Below are 21,588 nucleotides of genomic sequence, written 5' to 3' on the forward strand. Positions count from 1 at the left end.
TTACGTATATTTACCCTCGCAAAGTCTTTAGCAGTCAGTTCCTCGACCATGTCCACACCGCGATCATGTTCTTCGAAAGCAGCGCCGTTGTCATCAGGGTTGCCAGTGGTCAACTTGAACCGTGATTACTCTGCAGTATATACTGTGCCGGTCTATTATCTATTAGAAATTATTATGAAAGTTTTTACGTACGCCTTGTGGTAACAAGCATTGCCACTTTGACACGTTTACTGGCCGCCACTGACGCTTGTTACAATAATTTATACGTATAACTCGTAAAAAAGTACAAACTGGTACATAGGCAAATAGTTGCAACGTTTAAACCTCGCTTGGTCGATAAAGAAGCGTTGAAACACGACAATTCAGTTTATCGATTTCTTCGCAAGATGTCGCCGTACGAGTTGATCTGTACAGCACAAGATTTTCGGGCCTTCGTCTTATACCACGTGTTCTGGAAGATCAAGTATTGGAAGACCGGTAGAATGTGTAATTGTAATAGAAATTAACATATTTGCATAACCGTTTCTACGACTAAAAAATGCCAATTTTTCTTACGGAAGAGTGACATTGTTTTATCGATATTTACGATATTTACGATACAAGCTTGGCGTCGACAGGTATCGTGGAACAGACGAAAATTCTCTGTTAACAACATTTTTACATAAATGAGATATTTCTTATTATTAATCTGATCGCTATTGATGTTACCATGTTTCGTTGCAATTCCTGTCTTTCGATTCATTTTCGTTTCAAAGTTAATCTTTCGGTATTTCTGTCGTTTGAAGATTCAACGAACGTAAAATTCACGCGGGAAAAACATCACGAACCATTGTTATCGCGTATCTTTTGTTTACAGAAGGAACAAGTGAGTTGAAAATCTTGGTTATCTTTCCCAATTTCAAATATATGTTTACTGGAACAGGTCAAGACCTTTACCTTCTCTTTTTTCATGAAATATTAACCTTAAAGGCTGGCGGTACTATGTCACGAATTGTTATTTTTGTAATTATCGACGCACACCATCTGCCGGACTTTGGACATACTTGGCAAATCATTGTCAACCGTCGTCATTGCCATCCATACCATCAGATGAATAGCAGGTGTGTTTAAAATTCTACTCGAGAAATCTTTTGTTTCTTTCTTAGGAGCTACGGTGCATAAAGAATCGAAACAACTCTTTCAGCCAAATAATGTATTGTTTCGTGTCATGTAGAAGATGAAAACTGTGGAGGGAAAAGTTGTTGCTGTGGGATCCCAAGGTAAATCTTCAATCGACGAAACATCCTAACCTATATGTGTATGTATGTATGTAGTAAGCATCGATATCCATGTTTTCTGTTTCGTCGAAACTACATTTCCGAATATTAAACGTATCCTTACCAGTGGGATTTCTATCGTTTTTTCAACTTTCTTCTCATGTTTCGCGTTTGGCAATGCATTAATGCATATCGCGTTAGTCTCTGACCGCTTACAGCATACCGTTTAGGTTAGTTTTCGATCGGTTGGTGCTTACACGCGTGCATCGCAGATACGTGTGCGCACGAATACGTGGGAAAAACCGCCAGGTCTTCTTGTGCCTAGGCTCGTTAAATTCTATTGTATACTCGACAGTCGAGAAGGACACTACAGGACTGATTGATTTTTCAGGTGTTGGAAAAACAAGTATGATCATTCGTTACATCAGGAAAACTCTGAACGAACATGTCGATCCTACGATAGGCGCGTCTTTTTTTACGTGCAAACTGAACCTGGAAAATACAAGAATTTTGCTCAAGGTATAACGTTGGTTCAATCTAAATAAGAACGCCGAAGGAATTGAACGAACCTATTTCAAGTTTACCTTTTTCTCGAGCGATTCATTCCGTCTGTACTCGTCGACGAATCGCGATACACGCGCGAAACTCATTTAATTCTGATAATTTCACCTCATAGTAAGTAATAGTAATCTCGGTGTCTCGAGTAAGTATTTCTATTCGAATAACACGCGTTGGTGAGCGATCGATGTATTCGACGGGCGGACCGTTAAAATGCGATCGAACGTCTTCAGAGCCGTGTCCGTTGGTTACAGGTCTGGGACACTGCCGGCCAAGAGAAATTCAGATCGATGGCACCGATGTATTATCGAAACGCGAACGCTGCCATGTTGGTGTTCGATTTGACTCAGTACAACACGTTCACGGCAATGAAGGGGTGGGTTGCAGAACTTCGTAAAAACGTCGAGGGGAGTATCGTGTTAGTCGTGATCGGAAATAAATCGGATCTGAAAGAGGAGCGGCAAGTGAACGCCGAGGAGGGTCGAATTTACGCGAGAAAAATCGGTGCGATCTACCACGAAACATCGGTGGTGCAAGACGAAGGCATCGATAACGTGTTTCTAGATATCGGCAGGGAACTCGTCAGTCTGTCGTCGAGCGAACATGTGACAACCATCCGAGTGTACGAGTCGAACAATTCGGCGGTTTGGTCCAGTGCGGACATGCCCGTCTCGCCAACCTTCGAGGGAAAGTCTCAAAACGTCAGTATTGCGCATAGGATGCACGAGAAACCGTACACATGCTGCTAATCCGTTGCCCCTAAGCTTCCCTTTGCTGCTTCAACTATTCTTGACCATCGCAGATTGTACAGTCGGATCGCGTTTTTGCGATCGTTTCTTTGCGACAGTGCGCCGGGCACACTGTATACACCTCTAACGTCTTTGGTTCGTTTATCCGAACACGCGATGTATTTCGCAATCAATCTCTGTAGTGATGTTCGCCTTGGAGAGCTCTTGTTACGTTTCAAACAAAATTCGATTCGTTTCATGTGTCTTTTAATTACTCTATGTTTTTCGAATAAAAATGAGAAACGTTCAATGGGTTCAATGCGTTCGTATAAATCGTGTAAATCGTGTAAATCGTGTATGGACAAGGTCAGCAGAAAAATACCACCTTTACAATTTATTTTCCTCGAAAATAGAAACCGACCAAGGACAAATTACTCGGAAAGCAAACATCTCCTAACGAAATTAGAGAGTAACAGCTTACAAGCCAAGTCCGGAACGATAATCGGAAGATGAATCATTCCGTCTATGGGCCAGGCCTCAGGAAGCGTGACGCGTCTCGGCTTTGTTTAACTTATCTCATTTTCGTTACGTAAGTATTCCCGTAGCAATCTTTTACACGGGCCTAGTGTCTATGGCAATTCGAAATAAGGACATTGGCACGCGTTTCCACGCAAGTCGCACAAACGAGCTTGTACGAATCGTATTATGTCGAATCGGTCGATCAAATGTTCGTCCCTCGTTCGAAATGAAGTTATTGCACATCGCGTACATATTCCGTTCCAGGCATATCGAATGTTATACTCGACAAATGAACCGATCAAACCGTTCCTTTTCAAACTGCTTCTATTATATTGCACGTGTACTGTCACGGAAGCACGACCTTACGCAAGTACAACTTCGAATTGGATGTGTGCGAGAAGAAAGGTGCGTAGCACGCTACAACGCTGTATACTCGTACTCGCTATACGATCAACTGCCACGCACAAGTACGTATACAATGTGCTACAGGTGTACGTTCGGAGAGTTTCTTTATGCTTACGAGTAAGAAAGAAGGGGACCAACAACAGAGAGATGATTCTAACGTAATATTCGCTTTAGAGAGCTCTTATTACGTTTCGTACGAGGGAGTAGTCCGACAGTTAGATGAGAACTTTGGTGAAGTTCAGATCTCCGATCGTATACGATACGATACAACATATTTCCAAGTGCCATGTGGATACCGTGCACAAACGAGCTCGAGTAGCTGCAAATCTTTGCGACGTCGCTGAATTCTGCGCCTGCGTTCTGTAGTACTCGTTTGAACAAGTTATTAGTTTAGTAATCGTTTCAAGCATCAGTGAAATCCGAAAACATGGTTCAATGTAGATGTGTATTTGTCTCGGCCACATTTCACGTGCTTAACATTATTGGACAATGTTTCCGATCGCAATGCCTAACGATCGACAATCGCATAGCTGCCGTTGGAAATGGTAAAATTCCTGGAATAATTCGTCTCAAAGCAAAAGTTGATCGGACCGAGTCCTCTCTGCCTTCTGCTGTTCAAAAACTGACATTTCTTCTCTTAGATTGTTACGCAAGGATATCCGTGGGGTCCAAGTTGTCTAACGTGGACATCGCTTCGCGAGTCGAGGTCGCAAGTTTAATGGAATGCGAAGAACACTGTTCGCAGAGTGAACGCGTTTGCGTTTCATTTATGTTTGGGTAAGAGCAGCTCCCGCGGGACCAAAACTATCGTTATACACACCTTTTGACACATGCACACACACACACATACACAGAGTTACTCTTTCTATTAACTTTCGAACTTGTATTAGCGTCGGCGTAAAGGGTAATGGTACTTGTGCATTGAGCGCCCGACAACCGGATCTGAAAAATCTGGAAATCGATCCCGATTATGACGTGTACGTGAAAAATCAACAAACCTCGCCATGGTGTAACGTTGTACATTCGTACGGACGTTTTCCTATACGCAACATTGGAAATTCCACCGTTGAACCTGACAAACGATTAAATACAAAAGATTCTATTACCTTCGTCGATGATAGTTCTTTTCTAAAATCAATCAAACCTGAATCGTCGCCGCTGCTTCGCACGATATCTATTCCGAGGTAATATCTGTTCCATCGTATTTTCCTTTTCGTTTTAATCCTTCATCTTTTCCCGTAACATTCAGATCACTCGCGAAATTCCATAACTTTACTGAAAAAGTCGACAAGCTAAAATGGAAACGATCGTGTAAAAAGTAAGATGTATTCCTAAAATTTTAAGAGGTAAAGGTGGCAAGCCGAATCAGGGAGTCGCTAATGTCTACGATCTATTCGTCGATCACGATGGCCGTTTTCCTTCCGGTGATGACGATCGTAGAGTCTTGGATATTCTCGCGAATAAGAATCAAAAGAAAGCATCGGGCAATACTTTTGGTGAGTCTCGAAACACACACTTCATTACATGCCTACGAACATTGCGCAACGGAAAAACATTCTACGAATGTTCAACAAGGGAGACAATTCTTCTTCTTCGTCATCTCTTTTCTTCCTCCACGCTTCTCCTCTAATCGTACAGGTTTTGCACAACGCATTCGTCGAACAACTAAAATTTTTAATTGTACCAATAGAGAAATAAACGGTTAAATGGTCGATCTTTTGAAAACGCATCGTATACAGGCGAATGGCAAGCTAGTTGAAATAATTGTACCGTATGTCCTCGATGTCCCGCGAAGGCTGCGAACAGTGGATATTGTTCGTAAAGAAAGATACCTACTGAATACATATTCAGCGTGGTAAGATGGCTGGTTAAAAAACTAAATATACGATATGTATACGATTATTTGGCCTGAGGAAAATGAAAATCTCTTGAAGCTGTACTATTCGAGCGTAGTAGTACGTTGGAAGTAAACGAATACTTTCGAACGAACAAACAAGTTCAAACTACGTAGGAAAGTTTATTCGTGTTACGTGTCCTTATCGCGAATAACTCCATCTCGTTAAAATCTTCAACGATGACGTGCCCCTTCCCCAACGTACGATTAATCCCTCCCACTATTTTCACAGAAACATTCACTTTTCTATAAAACCACGCACGACTGTGTTTTCTCCATTATTTCTTGCACGTCTTACAATTTCAATTTTGTCGACTCGCATGCCCGCAGTTTCTCTCGTATACCTATGTTGATACATCAAACATGTACGCTAGCAAATGTTTGAAAATACAATATAATTGGAACACCGATACACCCGAGCAAAAAGTGATACTATGAAATATCAACGAGACGAACAAGACGAGAATTATTCTTCTTTTAACTAACAGAGAAACTACTTTTATTCTCTTCGTACCGATTCCACGCATCAACAAAAATGTTTTTGAAAACGCGGTGGTGGTGGTGGTGGTGGTGGTGGTGGTCGTCTGTTGTGTTCTGGCTGCTCTCTCTCCCCGTCATTCAAAGTTCAACACTAACGTTGAAGGAAACTGACAAGAATGAATTTACACGTAAGTGTAGCAACGGCGCATTCTATGATAAATACGCTGACAAATAAACAATAATTATTACGAAATTAATGTTTATACTTGTATCGTATATTAATATACACGATGGTATGTGATGAAAATTTATTGTGCCATTTAGTTGTAACTTGTCATCGGAAAATGCATTCTGGTAAAAAGACGATGGAACTGCTGATCGACCGTGTCGTTGATTGTCAAAACGTGCGAGATTGCCATCACGCGTGCGAGCATGAAAAGACGTTCGATTGTAGAGGTTTTAACTACAGGTACGTGAATCAACAATTTCCAGCGATCTTGTTCTCGCGTTAAACAATATTTTTCACGTATTACTACTTCTTAAACGAAACCAAAGTATTTCAGCTATAAAGTAACGGCAGATTCTGTAATGTTGCTTCTCCGTAATTTTAAGGCACGAAACAAATGGATTAAAGGGAACATGCGAACTGACTGCCACACCATACTTTCGCATGAAACCAGACAGAGACTTTCTGATTGATTCTCGATACGACTACTACGAGAGGGATCAAAATTGTTTTCCTTTTGTGAGAAGCGACGGTTCTTTCGCTGGGAAGAATCGGCCAAATCTACCGTGGTCACGGACGGAGCAAGAGAATGCGAACAGTGATATTTTCCGACAGCCGTCCGTTTCGATGAGTTTCCCATACTACCAAACAATCTATCCGACAAGTCACGAGTTTACTCGAGACTTTCTTGATAAACACGAACCACGACCCAATAACCACGAACAATTTTCGCACAAAACTCTTCGCGGTGAGTACTTGCGTATCTCTACATACATCTCTGCACACTCTACACCATCTAGATGCATACTTTATGCGACACGTTTAACGTATCGACCGTTCGAGACGGGAACATTTTACGCTTATCACTTGCCGTTCTCGTTGCCGGTACGTTTCTCTTTCACCGTCTCTATCGTATTTTCCGTATGGAAATACGGCATACACCAGTACTTGCAGCCTCCCCATTATCAACACTCGCTACGAGGAAACGTTGAGCGTATCGATCTTGTCATTTAGGAAAGATAAATGCATCTTATGCTCCATAGATTTTCCTTTCCATCAAAACCCGCCCTCAAACTGGTACGGTAATGGGATGAGATCAGAAAGTAACTTGATACACGATGCCAATTCTTTCCACGATCCTCCTCGCATTGACTTCAACAATGGACTCTCAAACGTGAGATCTTCAGTTTCTCCTGCACACCGAATCGACGTTCAATCGTTACAACGCGATTTCTTTTATCCCCGAGGAAATGAGCATTCTTCCGACCAATTGTACAGTTACGGTAGCGCATTTGGATACGACGCTAATTACGTACCTTCCTCGAAAGAACAGAGTTTCGGAGGACGCGAGGTGACATCGACAAGGCCAAGATGTTTCATAAAGTACGCAACAGGTTCGAAGCTCGGTAGAAACGTATTACGGAAGTCGTGCCTCGCGCGTGATCCGAAGCAATGCGAACAACTTTGTATCGTCGAAACAGCCTTCGCGTGTGGAAGCTTCGCTTACAGGTAAGGGACTCGAAGGAAAACTCCGTTTCTTTCTCTACCTCGTACGAAAACGAGGGGAACACGAAAAACTTGAACGCACACGGTCACGAGCAGCCCGTGCCCGGTAAAAGCAGCATTTTTCGAACGATCTCGCGCTAAACACCGATATTCTACGATATAGTACTCCATGAAAAATAGATTTTATATACAATTATGCAACAACGTGTTGCAAAACACTCCAATTAACTGCATAGCATCAACGGTGACCCCGTTCTCACAACAGGACGCGATTACGAGGTCACCTCTCAACTTGAGCCGCACCTCGAATCTTCTCATCGTGCCTGTAATTATCATCTATTTTTACTTTCCGTTCTACGCAGACACAATCTACAAACAACGAATCCCACCGATAATTGTTTGTTCAGCGACCTTTCGTACAAAGACTTCGATTCTTACACGGATCTGGAGCCAGATCGCGATTACGACGTATACATAACGGCTCAAGATCCAAAGGTTTGCAACTCGAAAGAAACAACAGACCGACTCCCTTCGGGGGAGGAGGAATGTTTCTCGAGAGTGAGAAGCGGCTTTGGCATACCGATGGATATTACGAGAAAGTCAACGTTTGCGCAGAATTTGGGAGAATGTCAGTTCGCCTGTACGAAAGCGCAAGAATTTCTCTGTAAAACTTTGGTCTATGTGTACGGAACGATAAAGTACTCGTATCAGGAGCGTGACCGCCATCAGCATGCAGACTCAAACTGTTTTCTAAGCGATTGGCCCTCGGGGGAAATCGATCCGGTTAACATGCTCGATATGGACGGCGCTGAATTATACGAAAGAAGTAGTTTCTCCTATGGTTGCGGGACATATCCTTTGATAACATCGATATCCGCTTTGTCTGCATGGTACGGCAAGGAATCCGACTCGGCCCTTTCGGATGAACCTTGTTACGCTCAGTATCATAGGCCATGCAAATTAATGCCTCACGCGATAGTGTCCTCGATGCGAGCTCCCACGAAATCAGAGTGCCGTCAAAAATGTTCATCGATGAGAAACACGGGTACGGTGCCGTGCATGTCTTTCAATTACATGTGAGCACACTGCTTTATTCTAACCAACGGGGACGTGTTTCCCCTGCTTTCGCGTCCTCTATAATCATCCAATATTATTCGCAGGATTACTGCCACTGACAGTGCCCGAGATAATTGTTGGTTCAGCGATATACCCGTCCAAGACCTGAGACCAAACTTGGACTACACCCACGACGGCAGTCATTTTCTCTATACGTGGAAAGATCTTGAACCATTTTGCGGGCTGTCGCCGAGTCCTCTTTACGAGACAAATGCCGCGCCAGTCTCCAAAGAACACGGAAGATCCTCGTTCCCTTCCACGTTCGACCGAGTGCTGCATCCAGAAATCCTGTTTGACGACAAATCTCACGGCACAGGGTCCATCTTCGCGGCTACGTCTCGAACGAGAGATAAATTCCAACCGAAGATATACGGACACGGTTACGAGGAACGAGAGAGCGATCACGAAACGGACAGTATTTTCGATAAACCTTTCGGTCGCTTCGAGCACGAGCTCGACTTCCACGTCCATTGTAAGTAAAAGAGGGTAGGAAAAGAAGGAAAAAAGAAAATCAACGTGACTTTTACCGCTTTTCTTTCGCATTACCACTCTTACCTAGCAAGGACACTCTCGACTTTCCAACGTTACACGGTAAACGGTCACCCTTGTAGAAATGGGACCTTTTGTCAGCGGAACGAGATCGTTGGTTTTTGGTCCTGTGAAATCGATGACGATACGGAACACGCTGCTTGGGATTATTGTTGCGAACCTGAACATAGATGTGGCTTCTCACAAGGATATCATTATCCGTGGTACACTGATAACGACGGAGCTTCTTTTCTTTTCTTTTCTTACAGGAAATTGCATCGATAGAATGTCAATATCGGTGCCTGTATGTTTTAGGTGCTACGTCGGTTCGAGTTACGACCAGTGGCGACCTTGTAGCGAAACATATTATCCCTATTATTTATCGAAAGATCGTTCATTCTACCAACAGTCGCTAGCAAACTCTGCGCGACATTGGCCGATCATCTATCAACACGAGACCTTACCGTCGGGCTGCACTCTTGGCAATATCACGGAAAGGAGGAACTTGCGCCTATAGAAACACATTCAATAATCTCCAGTAATAATCCGTATAACAACAGATTATTACCAATATATTTTCCGTTGATTCTCGCTTCCAACGCCTGTATTTGTCACAATAAAAATAAGTTTGCAACTTCGTATTGTACGACGTACAATCATATATAAATACACATGTTTTTCTATAGTTGTATGAAATTGTTTCTATGTTGGTTTACCACCTTCGATCATTTTGTGTTTACTCTAGACGTAAATGGCACAGCGAAACCTCCAATGTTTTGCACGGTCGGTAATTCATTGCAATGCTATCCTATACCTTGTCTGTGGTACTAAATACACCTACCCTTGCCCACGAAACTTTACATACGAGTATAAATAAAAAACAACAATATACCTTTGCAATAGAATGCGTTTATCAGTCCAAGATAATATTCAGCTGTTTTATGACCACCGGTATAGATACCATTATAACAATCCGCGATAAGCACTTATCGTCGGTACAATAGAAATTACCGGTTCATTTGTTCTTCGCAGAGAGGTCGCCTATATCGTTTTCATCTCGTGTTTATGGTACATTCCAATTTCATCGTTAGTTCCATTTCATTATCAAATGGTACATTATGTAGTAATTGTCCATCGTTACAAGCGCGTATACGTTATAGATTTTATTGTCGCATGTAATCTAATTAATTAATACTATTTCTTTACTAACTGTAACAATTTATTCCTGCTAACGTTGATATGGCGCCGTCACCGGCGCCGCCATAATCATTTATTTCCGAGATACACTGGAAACCCACTGAATAAATCCAACGAGTTGTTTGTGAGGAAAAACAATAAGGTGCGATTAGTGTTGTTAGAAGAAAATCGTTTCTCTTTCGGAACATTTAAACATATTGCTTGGGCGATAAAAACGTGTCAAAAAACGAGCAGCGGAAGCTCGGACGTACGATAAAAATTTACTTGTTACATTTATGCTATTTCTTTTAGAAAATTTTATACGCTTCTGAAGATTCGAGTATATTACAAAAATGCCGAAAACTCGATTAATCACACGTTCCGTGACGAATACCCGACCGTCTCACATGACTTTAAACTTGGAGTGTACAGAAGAACCGCTCAGTGAAGCGCAATTAATGTTACGATTAGAATTGAAAGAGAATTATGATAGGGTACGTTTCTCTATTAATCCTACAAAGCATTGCAATTTTAAACTTACTTCTATGCGATACGTTTAATTACTATAATTCATCATCCGTTTGTGTCTTGTCCCTTAGGTTGTTGCTACTTTGGATGAATTGGTTAAAGACCACGGGGGAAAGCTGATATGTCAGGCAGGCAATGTTAATGGTTATCAGTACACCTTGTAGGTATCATTTCCAATATAAATGTGTTCTATTTTTACAATTCTTGTTAACTTGGCAAACTTAGACTTTTATTTTCTTATATGTCAGACCTCCGAATCCAACGCCGACAGTGGTTAAAAATAATCCCCAACCCATCGTCAATGTAGTGAGTATCGTAGAAAATGTATACGAAACAAAACGATTACCATTAAGGTTTTACATTCGTAGCATTTACAGAATCAAAATAAGAATCAACCGCCCATTAAACTCAATGTACTGAATAATGCAAATGGTTCTCAGAGTAATATACAATTGGTCGTGGATTCGCGAATGGGAGTTATACTTGGGTCTGTAGCACAACCTCAAGGTAAGGAATTATTTGTCTAAAAATATAATAATAATAATAATAATAATAATTACAATGCTAATAATGGTGATGATGATGGTGTTGATGATGACGACGACGATGATGATGATGATGATGATGATGATGATGATGATGATGATATAATTATATGATGATAATAATAATGATGATGGTGATGATGATGACGACGACGATGGTGGTGATGATGATGACAACAGTGACGACAGTGACCATGATGACGATGACAATGACGATGACAACAACGACAACGATAATGATGATATAAAAAAACATTTAAAAATTGCACTGATTATAGTAACTTCAATGACCACTGCCCCATCGGTTTCAATATCTGCTCCTCCACCGACACCCGCGTCGACATCCACGTCTATGGCAACAGCAATGCCTACAATTACTCATTCTCAGACGGAAAATGTATGGAAAACGTTCAGGTTGCTTTTTTTAATAGAATGCAAGTTAACTACCATATTAAAAGCACACTATTCTTTTCTTAGTATAAATACACTCGATCCGGACGCAGAACAAAGGTTCTTCAAGCGCAACAACCTGACATAATAGAGGAAGTACGTTACTCGTAAATATTAACTTCTTTAATGTTTTTTGCTTTCACTTATTTTCTGACTCTGATTATGTATAGCCTGTATTAGTTACTCGCGGCAGACAAAAAGTTGGATGTCCCACGCACGTTGTTACACCAAGTAAGTTGTTTTACTGTCAAAAAATGTGTATTACATGTGTACGGAATAACGCCAGATACTAACAGCGTGTGTAAATGCGAAAATTTCGTTTCATTTTCAGCCACTACCAGTCCACAGGGTGTTACAAATCTCCGAATAAAAACTGTAAGCAAACAACAAATTACTCCAGTTACAGCATCAACCGTGGCCACCATAAGTGCAAATACAGGGACGACAGCGAGATTGTCCATGACGAAACCGACTGAACATACGAGCATTGGTGGAATATCAGTTGGCAATAAAAATGCAGGTTAGAGATGAAATTCGTTCAAAGTTTAAACTGTTGTGTTCTTATTCAATTAAACAACCGACTGATTAACATTAACGTAAATATGCAATTTTTCTGGCTCGAGATCCCCTTGGTTTCATGAAATTTGACGCAACAACGAGAACGAATTGGGTCAGTTATTTGATTTCAGCAATTCAATTTTGATTTAGCTTGTGAACAAATCGATGAATCAAAGAAGAATCTTCCAGACGGTAGGGAAGTAACTTTCAACAAAATGAATGGAGGTAGAACGTTTCCTTCGTTGGTTGTCGTAGCCAGACCTAATCTTTGCACAAAGGATATTACAGCACAGATAGCTCAAAAAGAAAGGTCGGAGTTAGGTATTTATCTAAATCCAGAAATAACCACCGATCGTTATATCGTTGTTATTGTGGTTATTATGTTATACAAACAAGCTGATACATGTACATTTCAGATAACAAAGTCAAGAGTGTACTCATGTTTTCTGCCACAAAGTTTGCTGAATGGCTGATCCAACAAGGTTTGGTAAAATCGGAGCAATACTGTGCTCAGCATAGCAGTAGTTATCAAAAAACCAAGTTGAAATTAGGAATGTACAGCGATCAAGGTACATTTCCGTACTCGGGAGGATACGTATGGATCTCGAGTTGCTGTCCCGATCGTTACGTATCGGTTTTCTCTGGTTCGATTTTTCAAGGTGCACCGTACACACCTACGGTTCTTTTGAAGCTAATTTATCACTGGGCCTGTCAAACGAACGTTCAAAATGTTGTTTCATGGGTTAAAGTGACCAATGTGTATGTAAAAAATTTCTACACGCATCTGCGTAGCATTTGTACAGCTGCAGTGTGGGATAAAACTCGTAAGATGGGGGGCAAATGTTCGGTGATACAGGTCGGTGTGATCAGTTTGGGTACAACGTCGCAAGATGGAAACTTGCGCCAAGTTAAAGTCGAAGTACTTGGCGTCTTGGATTACGCTACCCTGGATTTAAGATTGCGGGCTTGCGATCCTGTACAAGATGGCGATAGATCGTATAAAAGACGGTTTAATAATATTTTACATCCATTGAAAGAGTGGGTGCACACAGACTCTAAGATCATGACCGATTTCACCGTTGACAAAAGTACACTCGAAGAAATGGGTTTCAATTACGTGACGCAGTCCGCATTTTCCGAACAAGGTCCTCTAAATATTCTGAGTAATTATCATATTATGGAGTATTTGAGGAAAATTGTTCCAAGGATGTTTCAAAATACCCTCAGTTTGCTTAGCAGACAAATGATACAACAATTCTTGGACGAGTTGGTATGGAGAGAAATGTATGGTTTGACCGCTGCTCGAGCATTCGACAATATCATCGCGCATATCGCAGAGCAAACAAGGATTGATTGCAACGAAAGTCTGTTGGATCGTTTAGCTAAAATAGCTGCTAATCCCTTTCAGAATTGGTCCTATTCGAATGCGAATCCACCACCCTTGACGCCTCTCGCGACCATGAACAAGGATGAAATTCCAGCGGGATGCGATATATTGGTACAGTCGAATACCGTAGCGAGTAACAACGCGAATCAACAGCCACAGTCACAGCAATCGCAGCAGCAACAGTCGGAAACGTTGCCTTCTTTTGGCCAAACGACCAGGCCCTTACCGAAAAGGGGACGTAAAAGGAACGTTGCGATAGCGATGGCCACCACACCGAGTAGTCCTGAACCAGATGCTAAGAAACCTATGCTCGATCCGAAAGTGTCTACCAGCAAGGATAAAGAGAAAGAGAAGGAGAAGGAGAAGGAGAAGGAGAAGGAGGGTGGTGGGAAAGGTGATCAGATACAATTACAAGAATTTTACTATGCCACCATGGAAGGTGATAAGAGTCTCTTGTTAAAGGAACACAAGTGCTCGTTGTATTTCAAGTGTTTTTTGTGCTCGACGACCATGCGTACCAACACAGACGTAATGGAGCACACGATTAGCCACGTTCCACCTCAAGTGCCCGGCCAATCCAATTCACCGGTATGTAGGTACTGTTGTACAGCCTTTTCGTCTCAGCATCAAATGGTTACCCATGTAACGGAAGCGCACAGTAACTTTGGTCACTCGGACAGCGACATGGTTGTTTGCGCCATTTGCGAACAGAAATTTGGGAACGGCGGGCTTTTGGTCAATCACCTGTCATCGATGCATTTCCCCTCGGAAATGCCGTATCAATGCGAGAGCTGTGGTTACCGAACTTCCAGTCACAAGGACGCCATCGATCACTTTTATCGCGTTCACGAGAGAGGCGAAGGTTTGCAATGTCCTTATTGTCTAAAAGTGATACAGTTTGTGAGCGAGGGTAGTCCTACCGTTACCAGCGTTCATGCTTTTCTATTGCACATGCAAAGACACGTGATCAGGAGAGAACAGGGCCGAGGAAACAAGTGTCCCAGATGTTGTCTCTGGTTCAATCAAAAAAGTTCGTTGAAAGTTCATCAGAGACAATTGCACGACTGTGTTTCCGGCTCCAAAGTTGTTCCATATTCTAGTGGTAGTAATAGTAGTATACTGATACCGAAACAACGACTGCAGAACAGACGATTCGAGATCGATAGCCCAGTAACAGAATTACCGCAGGACGAAAAACTCAAGAAATGGGTGACAGGTCCGATCGTAGTAAACGTTCCAGTCGAACATTTGTCTTGCGAAGAGTGCGAAGAGGATATAGACGAACAGGATCACTTTCCCGGTGAACAGAGATGCCAACAATGTCGTTATATAACTTGTTGTTGGCGTGCGTTCAAAGAACACCAACAGCAAATCCATAACGAACGCCCGATGACCAGCCTCGTGGTCCCTTCTCCTCTCATTAATGTTCCGTTGGACAAACGGATGCAGTGTACATGCGGTTACGCGACCACCGATGGAAATCAGTTGGCTACACACTTGGTCAAATGTAAAAAAGTATCTGCCTATCCAATCGAAGATCCGGCACCGTCTGGGATGTTGGATAGTTTGGGTTTGGTTCCAAAAGCTGTTTCCGAGGAAACGCTCACTGACGGAAAACGGACTAATTTACGTTAAAGTTAACGTACGATACATTTCGTAAGATAACAAAGTGCTGGAGAACACGTGTTGGCGAAATACAGTTTCAAGATGCGATGATCTGTGTTTTTCATTCGATCCATAATCTCTGTAAAAAGAAAAGCATCGTAGGATACGATAACGACTCATTCAAACACATATTTAGTTTTATCGTACGATGTTCGTTGGAATGCCTCGAGTTATCGAATAAAATGAAATAATAAACGCGTATCTTTCGCATGTTCATCTCCTGTTTTACGAGGGTACAATTGTAACATAATATACCATACTATAATTATACCTGTATTGGTCGATTCGTTTCGCTACTTTCGATTTCTTCTGTCTCTTCCTCCCAATGAATGTACACATTGAAATAGAATCGCACGAGAGGCGATGCATTCTATTTCTCTGGCACATTGAAACATGCTGAATCTATTTGTCTCGCAACAAGAATTGTTTCATGTGATTCGTTCTGTCTTGTGTACCCTTCATATTAAAATATTTTTAATCGCTGATTTCTATGTTTATGTGATACAATAAACAGATAAATGAGATTACACGGTACGATGTTCGCTAGGCAACGAGAGCATTCGACTTGTTCCCCACCCATACACATCGAAGGCGACAGAAAGCTGGGGGCAGGTGGCAGTGGGTGGGAGAGAGAGTTAGAGAGAAAGGGATTAATTTTCTTAACGTTTATTTAGCACGTACGGTTTTTTTTTTTGTACGAATGATAAATGTAGCATACATGTACTTTTATGTGGTCAAGTGTACGAATATATTATATAATACTAATTGAGAAAATAAAACTAACAAAATAGTTGTTTAGTTGGAAAAATTCAGGCAAATTTAAAACTATTTGCATTAATACATAATAGTCCATCACTCTGTACTTAACATATCTATATTTCTAATAAGCTATTAACTCTTTTTTATTTTCTTTTTTTTTGCATTTTACTTTTTTTCTGTTTTCGCAATGATTTCTAATATCGTCTGTTATCAAGTCAACACTAAAGAACATATTTATTAGCAAAAACTCTGCAATGTTAATTGATCGGGGATTACCACAAACGTTCTTTCGTCGTTATACTCATTGTCTTCAGTATCTTTGCTTACACCTAAATACACTAAACAAAATTTACGCAATAATCAATGTAACGATGTACGTCAGTGTACAGTGATCACACGATCGTTTAATCGTGTGCACGATACAAAAATTAACACAGTTTCGCGCTTTGTTCAGAGTTTACAAATATTTTAAGGAATAATTTCTGTTTGTAAACAATAATGTTTCCGAGAACATTCGAAAGAAAATTTCACACTGATCACGATATCGTTACGTTTACATGCATACAGTATATATTATTATCGATATTGATAGTAATACTTATAAACGATATGATGGTATATAGTAATAGAAAATAAAGCACGGCGATACCCAATTTGTTGCAATTAACATTGAGATTTGTCGGTAATAAATTTCTTCTACAACTTGACGGCTCGTGTTTTACACATATGTAGATACGTTGAACGCCGTGACCGTCAAATTGTAACACGTGGGAAACTTTGTCAGCAGTTTATACGCTCCCAAGAGAATTGTTAACATTGTATTGCTAAGAGAATGAATCGATGTTCCGACGGCATTTTGATCGAAAGTCTGTGTGTTAACGTACGTGTTCTACGTATTCCCAACTATTGGTGTATCAGTTCACTTTTATACGTTGTCTCCCCTCTCGTACCTCTTCGTTTCGCCCTCGTCGTGCATGTTTCTCAACGGTTCGTCCAGAAAGTTCGTACTGTTTCCTGCAGAAAGTTTCTATTGTTTCTCTTCACCCTAAAATATAAAATCTCGTTTGTTCCGGTAAACATTCGGTCGTTCAGAGAGATGTCTCCATGCGTCTCCCACGCATGTTTCGCTACAATTTTTACGAAATACAACAGAGAGAGAATGTCGATATAACTGAAACGATGAAGTTTCGATAAAAAACGTATTATAGAGTACACATACATAGGATAAAATACCATAGCAAATGTGACTTTCCGCGGAACGATACTTACGCTGTAAATTTGAAGGAGAGGTTGAATCGCTATTGGTCAATTATTCGATGGTATAGAGCATGTAAAGATTGCCAGCATCGCTACCTGGTGGTACTAAGGCGTGAGTAGGCGGTAGAACCGTGAAGCCCAAAAACATGAATGTTCGAACCAGCATTGCTATATTATGGTAACAAGCCGTTTTAGAGGAGAAAATCTTCTACTCGGCACAATCTTTGCCATTAATGCCAAACAATGATAGACTAGTACTACCTCGATCCGCTCGATCTTTGCGTAGGCAAACGATGATATTGGTACACCGTAGTGTTTCCTCGGCATATTCCAAAAGAGAAACGAAGCCCTCTTTCGAACCTTCTGGTAAGAGACAACTTGGTACGCGAATATAGAGACAACGGCGCCACACTACTGTTTCCCACTCGACGGATGTGCTCTCGGTCAAGTGTAAAGTAAAAGTCAGGCGTAAAGATTCGCTATTTCTCACGGCTTTCAATAATTCATCCTCCTAGAGACAATGTTCGAAACAATGTTAGAAAGAATATTAGTACACAACTATGTACATGTACGTGCCAACCAGTGTGCGGGGTAAAGGAACTAATCGCAAGATCGAAGAGAACTGTGCGCTGCTCTCGAATGAACGGTGCGATACCAATAAAAAGCATTTAACTTCGTCAAGGTCATTCGCATATATTGCGCGTGATCTCGACAGTACGCTTCTCGTGCTGAATTCGTGTGTAATTAGAAATGAAATTAATCTTGTCCATTACCAACAAATTTCTACTCGAAGGGATTAATTAATTTCGTAAATTTGCGACGAACGCACCATCGTATTATGCGCGTGTAACACTTACTTGTACAATATGGGAGCTCACAGAGAGCTGACTTTGCTTGATCCCCACGCCGCGGCTCTCTGTGTTGACTGTAGATACAGACAATGCGGCATGGGGCACATCAGGACCACCACAGAGGCCCTACGCCCAGCGTTATACAATAATGTTGTTGCAGTGTGCAACCTTCTTCTAAACTTTCATCCATACACTTATTTGACATTTCACTGTAATAATCAATATACCAGTGAACACATACAAATTTCTACACAAGATCACACATTAATATAAACATCGTCGTGTTTTAAACGACAAAATATGTATATTCGAAGCAAACAGCGAATATAAAATATAGACGTAAATGAATACCTGCCACATTGCACAGTAAACAATCATATTCTACCAACACTGTGTGTACTCTGAAATTCGGAAAACATCGAATGAACCGCATTCGTGAAACGATCTCGCTTTTCATATTTATCAGTTTCGGAATACAGCCAACTGCTGGATAGCATTGAAAACGTACTATTCTCGTCGAGAACACGTTTATTGTCTTTCAATGTATCATCGACGATTAATGAAAAAATGTTACGCAATGATCTTCGTCTATTAACCCTTCACGATCCAACATCGTTACACGTTACAAGTACAATTGTCACGCGATATGAATCATTTTTTATACCAATAAAGATTATTCCTATCTTTCTAAGATCAAATGGACAATGATCTGGAACAAATGAACGACCTAGCAAGGGTGAAGAAAGGTAAAATTCCTCGATAAATACAAGATATTTCATCGGTGGAAGAGTGCGTATTATTTATGCAAGTTAGATTGCAAGAAAAATTAGAAAAGATTAATACGAATGGTGTCATCTGAATTTATCCAGATTATTATTAACAGAGAGGCAGAGAGAGAGAGAGAGAGAGAGAGAGAATATTTAAAAGTATTTCTGTTACAGAAATCGACATCGAAATGATAATAAGCGGTATTAGTCACCTGAAAATGTGAAATTTTATTTGAAAATCTTTAATACAAATGCTCGGTCATAAAAACATTTTATCGGTAATCCTTAAAATTGAATGTATCTTTGTATTTACCAGAACATTTCTAATCGACTGATTAATATCGAAGATAAGGTTATATATAGATAAAAGCATGTATCGATCACATTGTACTTGCGTTCTCTTTCCTCGCGTGAAATGTACATTTGCTTCGTATGCAATTACTATGAAAATTACGTGAAATATCTTCATACGGTAAACACGTACGTCTGTATAACCCGTTCTTATTGTTTGCAGTAATGTCTCATACGCGAATACTTTTCCACAATTACGTTGCGAAACGTTGAGTCGTGTAAAAAGATATTTATATCTGTTTTTGCATAAACCTCCACTGGATATATTATGAAATGCAAGTAAAATTTCAGCGTATCCGTTGCTTTTTTATATTTTCGGCGTAAACAATACGTGTGGTGGAACAGCTGATGGATACCACATATGGTGTTACAGGTGTGTGAGTGGCGCGCGTATGATGTGTATATATGCGCACACAGCACACACACATATATACACATGTATATACAGATTATACACACGTATATGTACATATACATATGTACATGCATATAAAAGTGCGCATATTTATACACACATATAGACACAGTAAACGTTAGTTATTTACTACAGGATTGATGTATGTACATTATTCACGTGGCAATGTAACGGTAGCCCCCCCCCCTTAAATCTGAAATCTACTGATGGAACATTACAACTCCTACGCCTTCTTCACCTTGAGCACTATCTTCATTCCATTCGATACATTGTTCAAACTCGTACATGTACCATTCGCTTCAGTCAATTACATTTATAAGAAAGAAAGAAACTTGAAATCTATAACGTTTATGTTTGTACCAATTAGCTCAAAACTAAAGAATACAATTGAATCGCAATAACGTGTCACTCCTTGACACTTTGCTCGTGTGTATTATTTGAAAATTAACAAGCTACGTTTGAAATACGAACTGACCATTTTAGGATTACATATGGACACTTGTAATATTAATCATACTAATTTGTATTACGGAAAAAAGAACAAAGGTACTGAACATGTTCTAACAAATATTGTGCAAGATGGCGGTAACAAAGTCAAGATAAAAATGGCGCAGTAGTCGCACAGCACTTACCAATTGCTGGATATTAGACTTGGCATTATTAAGCCCTTTTTACTACTTTCACAATTACTTAATGGTAGACTGGAGTTAATATTCATACTTCTTTCTTCGTAAAATTTTGACGGCCGTAAAATTTACTTTTTCTCAAGATCAAATGTTCGCTGGACGAACGATTGTTGCGCGATAAGAATTATCGAAGAATATCACCACACGCAAGCAACCGTCTTACTCGAACGTAGGAAATGGTTCTGAATTTCGCCGCATGTCGAATATCAGTCTCGAATTTATCTCGATCCATTCATTCCGACCCAATTCGATTCGATTCGATTCGATTCGACTCAAATCGATTGTATCTTTGTCACTTGAAACTTTATCGAAAATCGGAATAATTATCCACGTCACTGTCTCAACAACCTAAAACTTGCTAATCAAAATTAGATATTTAATAATATATATACATATATAACTCTATAGTAATGAGCTCTATAGTAACATTCCCCTCGCGAAAAGTTACCCTTCTCCAAACATACTCCGCGTTGTTGACGAGACTAACCCTGCAAGGAATACGAGTCTGATTGATCAGCTTTCATCTTTGCTCATCTTATTTTCGATAATAATTTGCTGTTGGACAATACGCGCGCGGTTACATGTAACCAATCGAAACTACAATATAAAGGAAATCCCTAGCAAGAGTCCCCTCTTGTCCCTGTGCCGTCCCGCCGGGAGGTCAAGTGATTTCCCAATAGTACCTACATGATATCCGTGCAACAGAAAAGAATTGACGAACCGATTTGTATATTAAAAGGACAAGTTGATAAAAATCCTAACCAAAGTAGGATATGCAAGACTGATGTCACGATAAGTCTTAATAGCAGGCACGATGACAAAGTTTTTCGAAAGACGTTAAATTCGTTAACTTTTTTACAGATCTAGTAAAATATCAATTACCATTGAATCGATTTCATCCTTTTTTAATCGGAGAACACATCTTACAAACCGATTTGTTTCAATTACAGAAATTGACATGTCTCACGAAAAACAAT

General features: G+C 40.5%; 3 protein-coding genes across 9 annotated transcripts; 2 read left to right on the forward strand and 1 right to left on the reverse strand.

Annotated features, from left to right (window-relative positions):
- The first annotated feature begins 969 nt into the window (after positions 1 to 969).
- LOC116433568 (RAS oncogene family member RabX1) lies at positions 970 to 3,466 on the forward strand. 7 transcript variants are annotated; one of them, XR_012999170.1, is made up of 6 exons: positions 970 to 1,100; positions 1,184 to 1,259; positions 1,648 to 1,775; positions 2,069 to 2,515; positions 2,956 to 3,131; positions 3,326 to 3,466. XR_012999170.1 is itself a non-coding variant. In XM_031991783.2 (3 exons), the coding sequence occupies exons 1-3, from the start codon at positions 1,217 to 1,219 to the stop codon at positions 2,561 to 2,563; spliced, it is 666 nt and encodes a 221-aa protein (XP_031847643.1). In that variant the 5' UTR covers positions 1,116 to 1,216; the 3' UTR covers positions 2,564 to 2,852. The 7 variants fall into 7 exon arrangements, 1 of the variants encoding a protein (XP_031847643.1); XR_012999171.1 differs by having other exon boundaries at positions 1,214 to 1,259; XR_012999174.1 differs by having other exon boundaries at positions 1,054 to 1,100; positions 1,214 to 1,297.
- On the forward strand, positions 3,142 to 16,716 carry row (relative of woc). Its single transcript, XM_076371596.1, has 23 exons — positions 3,142 to 3,528; positions 4,108 to 4,243; positions 4,357 to 4,650; positions 4,811 to 4,962; positions 5,849 to 6,028; positions 6,165 to 6,309; positions 6,453 to 7,066; positions 7,110 to 7,575; positions 7,935 to 8,648; positions 8,733 to 9,160; positions 9,248 to 9,440; positions 9,532 to 9,731; positions 10,134 to 10,167; positions 10,727 to 10,886; positions 10,992 to 11,080; positions 11,169 to 11,226; positions 11,289 to 11,427; positions 11,744 to 11,862; positions 11,943 to 12,011; positions 12,086 to 12,146; positions 12,247 to 12,435; positions 12,624 to 12,794; positions 12,890 to 16,716. The coding sequence occupies exons 1-23, from the start codon at positions 3,174 to 3,176 to the stop codon at positions 15,493 to 15,495; spliced, it is 7,572 nt and encodes a 2,523-aa protein (XP_076227711.1). The 5' UTR covers positions 3,142 to 3,173; the 3' UTR covers positions 15,496 to 16,716.
- LOC116433554 (ornithine decarboxylase antizyme 1) lies at positions 16,176 to 20,822 on the reverse strand. The gene is given in 7 exon segments (XM_076370025.1): positions 16,176 to 17,329; positions 17,554 to 17,709; positions 17,803 to 18,052; positions 18,399 to 18,500; positions 18,502 to 18,601; positions 18,744 to 18,793; positions 20,558 to 20,822. Coding segments are annotated over 4 exon segments (564 nt in total). The 5' UTR covers positions 18,598 to 18,601; positions 18,744 to 18,793; positions 20,558 to 20,822; the 3' UTR covers positions 16,176 to 17,329; positions 17,554 to 17,593.
- Positions 20,823 to 21,588: the final 766 nt, after the last annotated feature.

Source organism: Nomia melanderi, chromosome 1, assembly GCF_051020985.1.
Source record: "Nomia melanderi isolate GNS246 chromosome 1, iyNomMela1, whole genome shotgun sequence".
In the NCBI taxonomy this organism is placed as follows: Eukaryota; Metazoa; Arthropoda; class Insecta; order Hymenoptera; family Halictidae; genus Nomia; species Nomia melanderi.